Raw genomic sequence first — 6,437 nt, 5'->3', positions numbered from 1 at the left:
CGGCCGTTTCGGAATTTGCCTGCGTCCCATTCACTTGGAACGCGTTCTCCGTGGTTGTCTCTCTCGAGTCGTTCATACTCCTTCAACAGCTTCTCTTTGAGCCTCGATGAGCGTCACACCCTTGGCGTTCTCCACGATAGACGATATGAGCTCGTATTCGGCGGGGAGGCTGCTCAGCAGTACCACCAGCTGACGTGCCTCGTCCATGGGCTCTCCCAGCGTCTGCAAACCGACGATCAGCTCATCAAACGCATCCAGATGCTTGGCCATAGACGATCCGCTCTCCATCTTGAACTCGTGCAGTCGACGCGTCATCGTCACGCGGTTGTGGAGCGTGGTGCGATTGTAGAACTCGCGGAGCGTTTCCCATGCTTCCATGGAACGCGTCGCCGACCGGATCTTGGTCTGGTGCTGGAGTTCCACACCCTGGGCGATGATGCCAAGCGCCTTGGCATCGTTGACGAGCCACGCCTCTGTGATCTCGTTCTCTGGCTTGACGACTTGAATATGCGCAAGCAAGCCCTTTCTGGCTAGCGTCATGCGCATATTGTACTCCCAATGGAAGTAGTTCCCACTCCCGAGGAGGACTTCGGCACGCTTGGTAGTCGTCATGGTCTTGAGCGTTCTTAAGTGGAGCGTTCTGCTTCTGGAGCGTTCCTGCCTGGAGCGTTCCGGTCGAGTTGAGGTTGCGGCTGTTAACCTGTTGTTGTGTTAGCGGTAAATGCCGAAGTGAGTAGATTAAATTCAATTAAATCTGCCCTCTAAACTTCTACTCTAGCGTTGTCCTCCTTGTTGTCCTCTTGTCAAGCGCTCCTGGCCATCCACCAGATTAACCGGTTTGGGAACGGTCCATCCTAGAACGTTCCGCCCGTTAATTGAACCGTGCAGAGTCGGTGTGAATTAACAATTTTACTACTTCGAAGTAGACTTCTTGGTTTAGTGTTTAGATAATCTTTCTTTATTGGATCAGAGTCCAGACTCTTGCTCAGACCTTGAAGGGTAACTGTAATCTAAGATCATGATTATACTGTATGATCATACCGGACCAGTAATCTGTACGTAATATATGTTTTAAAAGATACAGTGCGAATCTGTTTATCTACTATTATACCAGGTACTTTGCTGTAAACCGCGGGCTGTAAAAAAAACCTATTTCAGAGATGCTAGCGTGGTAAGAAAATCTGTCCACTAAATGCAAGTTTCTTAGACAAACGTTATTAAAAGGACTAAGGTGAGTGTCTCTATATTTCTTTGAATCGCTTTTTTCTTTTCCCGACTTGATGATTTTTACGCTGTTGTACTGATACCGTGCGTCCGTGGTTTACGGTAGCTAGATTAAATATAGACAGAGAGAGGTTGTACGGTAAACATGGACGATGCAATGTTGTTTTACATGTACAGTACTGCACCCCGTTTTCGCGCCTTTCGACCTTTGTTAAACTTCCGGATGTGATGATCCAGTATCCAAATGAAGTATAACTTGTAAGCGAAAACTGATTTATATGCAAATTCTATATAGTCCACCCCCGCGAAAACGGGGTGCAGTACTGTACCATAGAACGAAATGGCATTTCAGGTGCTGAAGCTACGAAGTCTTTGTCAAAGGTGTACATGTACTACTGGTAGGCGAGGACGGATGTCATCATAGAACAGCTCATGAAAGTTGGAGATGTCGACATGAAATCTATCTCCTTTCCTAAACCCCAAAGACTTCTTAGCCTGCTTAACCCTATCTAGCCGAGCGAGAGATGGTCCTGCAACCCCCTCTTTCAAGTTAAGGGTGCACCAACATATACGGCTTTTCAGCAGCCCATCACCCCTCCTCTGCCCATATAATCTTTGTATTAGAATGCATTGTAAAAAAACTTTTCCGAAATGTTGACAATTTTCCCGTGACGATTGATAATTTTCCTTAAGCGCCGAAAAATAACCGCATTCTATTGATCAGGAATAGAAATCTAAATACTTAGATAAAGAGTGAAAAAAACCGACATTCATGTGATAAATCCAATCAAGTACGCAATCAATGATTGGAGACTCTAATTTCAGGAAGTCTCTTTAGACTTAAGAACGCAAGAGGCGGGTGAATTATCTTCTGTTTGCAAAATAAAGATAAAGAAAGGAGGAAGCGTTTATGTTCGGCAATCATTGATTGCCGAGTCGAAGCACTGGCATTCGACGTGCTAAATGATTGCCTGGACACCCAAAAAGCAAATTTTCGGAACCAGCGATGTTTGACATCCAGCAACATTACTCGGATCTTAAAGTTGTGGAACCAGCTGCGTGCAAACAAAACTGAAGTTGCGCAGCCATCCGTCAGATTATATTTTAAGTACCTGGTAAGCTGTAAATTGTTTGTCAACTCGCCGACAAGAACCTGCACTCCGGCCAAAGATAATGTATAATATCGTATCCTCTGGAGTGTCTTAAGCTCCATTATCTCTAGTTCTAATTGTGCTATCTCATTCACACAGGTGACTTTGGGACATTATTTTTATCTCTACAAGTTTTGTTGTTGTTGGCATCCAATTTTAATCAATCACTTTCGATTTTTATCCTACGGAGATAAGAGCATGATCGTTACACATTGGGAGATCATAAATCATTGATCTCCAGGTGTGAAGCGAACACGCTCTTATCGTAAACCAAAATTTCCAAACCGCAAGCGAAAACTACATTGGACCGATAATGACCTAAGAGAAAGCAAGTTTATTCACTTTTAGCCAGATTTTAGCCAGTCTAGAAAAGGATGGGGACAGGGAAGGGATTACCTTGACAGAAAAACTGTCGGAATCTGTCGGGTTGCCGAATGCCCAAATTGGCCGTTCTACCAGGATTTTAGCAGCGTCCATCGGATCTCTTTGCGATTTTCTTGTCCGGATTCTTGCAGCTAGCAATTCCCAAATCGCATGAGCTGCTGTAAGTGACGCCATCAGTACCACACACAGGCTCGTACACGTCGGGGCAGACCTGGGAGCAATTTGGGATAGTGTTGCCACGGCGTGGGCCTTCCACGAAAGTGGGATCTTGAGTCGGTAGCGAGTGAGGGTCAATATTGTGGTAATTGCCGCCGTTGGTGGAGCCGGCCAGCTCATCCATAGCCTTCTTGAGCTCTGGGTTGTCACCTGCAGGCTGTTGAGGACTAAGCCCCCGAAGATCCTCAGGGTTCACAGTCGACAACGACTTAGGGTCGATGGTGAGGGTGTTGGTCGTGTCTAGCTTGCGATGGTCCTTGATGGGCACTTGAGGACCAAGACCATTCACGTAAGCAGGGTTTTGAGTCGGCAGCGTGCGGGGATCAATGGAAACGTCCTTCCAGCCGCTCAGCTGTTCAAGTTCCTTCTGTTTGTCGACAGGGATACTGGGCTCCCTAACCATATCAGGATCCACGTAGTTAAAAGTCTTTGGGTCCAAATTCTGGGTGCTAGTGGACTCGGCGGAGACACTGGCGGGCAAATGCGACTACAATAAGTCCGGTGACAAACTTCATCTTGAGAGGTGGGGAAGGGTGTGGCAGTGCGCGCAAAATTGGGAATGGCCATGTAGCGCTCACCTCAGCGCCAACGTTTGGGGACATGTTGATCCCGAAGATACGTGTAATCGATTGCGAGGTTGAAGCCAGTTAGCACTTTGTTACGTTGTAAATGTGCAAAAAACCATTTGTGGAAGCCTGACTAAGCAGTTTGAACAGAAAAAGAAGCCGTCACGTGCCCATGATAAAGCGTACAACGGATTACGAACCACCCGTGATCGTTTATCAAGGGACCGTAAGCTACGCAGTACAGCACGCTATTTTATCAACTGACCTGGAGCATGTCAAAGAGCGCAACGAGAGCATTTTGCTGCCAGCTGCACTAGCAGCCTGCAACGCATTGAACCTGTGGTTAACCTCGTGTTAAACAAACTGTCATCTACCACCTCGTGATGATGTTGTACGTGCACATCAGTTTTTTTAATTTAGGAGTACTATCCTGCTCTTTGAAAAGAGATGTCCCTCTCGTATTAATAATGCGCACCTGTTTTATCTAATAGGACCGAGCTATTTAAACGATAGATTTAGGAAATGTGTGCATTGAGCCCTTGAAAATGAAAGAGCCTGCGAGATTTGAGCCATACCCTACCGTCTGAGATCACGAGCCAGGACTAATCACTACCCCTCCCCATACACACACCTTACCGGTATCACACAATATCAATTTCTATTATAATAAGAAATAAGCTTGAAACAAAGTTGCGCACGGTTTTAAACAGAAGTTATTTTTTAATGACCAGGGCAACAAAAGTCGCTCGACTGGATTGGTACCACTCCGGTCCACTTAAGAATCGACATTCGGTTTTTGACCCATAACTTCTTTCAGATTTTTTTTCTTAGTGAGCTGGCAATAATTGTGAAGGGCTATCAATAACAGCTGAAACTGCTGTCAAATTCACATAAAATAAGGTTGATCTGCAGCTGTCGAGGTCAAAATTAAATTTTAAATGTAATTTTGACCTCGACAGCACGACAGCTGCACACATTTAAGTACTTGTAATATATATTGTGTTAAGGTAAATAGCAAGAGCGTATTTAGGATGTGGCATTTATTCGCTTTTAGATTTTTGAGATGCAGAATGCCAGTGAAGTGTGCAAACACCACGAAGTGCAGCATATTAAAAAGCTTTAGAATTAAAAGAGCTGGTTGAGTTAAATAGTCGTTTAAATGCCGTTTTACGGACACCTTGACGTCTATACGTATCTGGTAGTGAAAGAGTTTAAGAGCTAACTATTTCCGAAAGCGAGCACATTTTTAGCTAAGTGTCCATTATTAGTCGGGCACGGGGTACACATTTAGTAGTGCGCTGTAGATGCAGCTAAGACATCTCGGCACCGGTATATGCGGCAGTTTGGGGAGACAGCGGAGTGACCAAAACGCAACCAGAAGTGATAGGGCAGCGTCACGCCTACGTGGACTCGTACAGCAGCCCAATTTGATCTGCACTGCACACTACCAAGAGTAGTGTGACCAGAGGGTGATAGTATCTCGTATTTCGCCAATATCGTAAAAATAGGAAAGGGAATACACACAACTTGCACGCTTATTAATATTTAGTAAGCCAGGTCTACACCAGGAACACCGATCCACGAAGCGTGTAGTGAATTGCCACTATCGAAACAGAAAATACCGCGGATAAGGAGAAAAGGACAGACACGACGTGAGCGTAATATGGACAAGAAGTTGAGTAAAACTGAGGAAAAAACACTTAGAAAAGCGACTCAGACGTGGAGATATGTACTTGGCTGCGCGTATGGGCTTCAGTATGTCCACGATCGGGGCCTTGTGCACGAACAGTTGACTATAGACAACTTAATAAACTCACAGGCATCGCATAAGGGTGTTTTAAGTGGGATGAACTTAGTCCGTCGACATGAAATTGGGAGCTTAGACTCCGATACGTGTCCATCGGTAGCGTCAGATATTTTCGCGTTTGGAATTGCAATTTTTGAGATTCTGGTGAAGGACAGATTGGCTGAAAACTCTCAACCGCGCGACAATCTCCCAGACATGCGACCGAATTTTATTAACAAGACTGAGTGGGATCTGCTTGTACACATGTGTACAGCTGTTGCTGAGAGAATCGGCATGATGGACATTGTACACGAGCTTACAATGCTGGCAAGGTTCTCAGTTACCAAGCAGCCAAGTGACACTTCAGCTACTATTGAAGATGTGAGTGGGTACACAATTCAGACGTTGGGGATGACCCTCGATGCAACGTTGCAAGAGATCGAACAGCTTTGTAGTGAGCCGCACTACGACAGCTTCGAGAATGTGAATCGCCCTGTGTACGACCGTATAATGGACGTGTATCAACAACTTCGAGACAGCTCAGGCCCAGTGTCTATGGATTTATTAGAGAGCTTTAGTCTCATCGTGTTGCGATTCTTTGACATGCTTGACCGACGCGCTTTAGGCGGCACAGTGTCGTGGCCAGTATCTGCGCTTCAGGCACAGTCGCAGGAAGGAATTACAGTTTCCATCACGACATTGGCACGTTGTTGAGAACTTCTTTACTGCAGACAGCACCTGTTCACAACTGGCAAGAAACGTGGAAAGAGACTCGACGTCGTCAGAATAACACGTTAAAGTCATATTTAGAGGAACCCGAGCTTTTCCTAGCGCGAATATCAACCGAGAAGGATCGATCCGAAGCGGTAGCGATGATGCAATTTGCTGCGACTGGACTGGCGGGTGTTGAGGACACTGAAGATCTTCCGTTGTGGTTCATTCCTCCGTATCAAGTGCAGCTAGGCAAACACAAGGCGGATGGCTCTTTCGGAGCAGTTTACGAAGGCGAATGGCTCGATACGGATGTGTTAGTAAAGCAGCTTCTTTTAGCCTCGTCTGATGAGAACGGGGAGCAATTTCGACACGAAGCAGACTTGTGGTTCTCGTTGA

At 45.8% G+C, this 6,437-nt stretch overlaps 1 protein-coding gene across 1 annotated transcript; it reads left to right on the top strand.

Moving 5' to 3' along the window:
* Positions 1-5,738: 5,738 nt before the first annotated feature.
* PITG_13935 (uncharacterized protein) lies at positions 5,739-6,437 on the top strand (the record flags this gene model as incomplete). Its single annotated transcript, XM_002899552.1, has 3 exons — positions 5,739-5,962; positions 6,004-6,358; positions 6,417-6,437. 3 exons carry the CDS (start codon positions 5,739-5,741, stop codon positions 6,435-6,437), a joined length of 600 nt encoding a protein of 199 aa, XP_002899598.1.

The sequence above is a fragment of the Phytophthora infestans genome, genomic scaffold (genome assembly GCF_000142945.1).
Source record: "Phytophthora infestans T30-4 supercont1.30 genomic scaffold, whole genome shotgun sequence".
NCBI lineage: Eukaryota > Oomycota > Peronosporomycetes > Peronosporales > Peronosporaceae > Phytophthora > Phytophthora infestans.
This window is presented reverse-complemented; position numbering and strand designations above follow the sequence as displayed.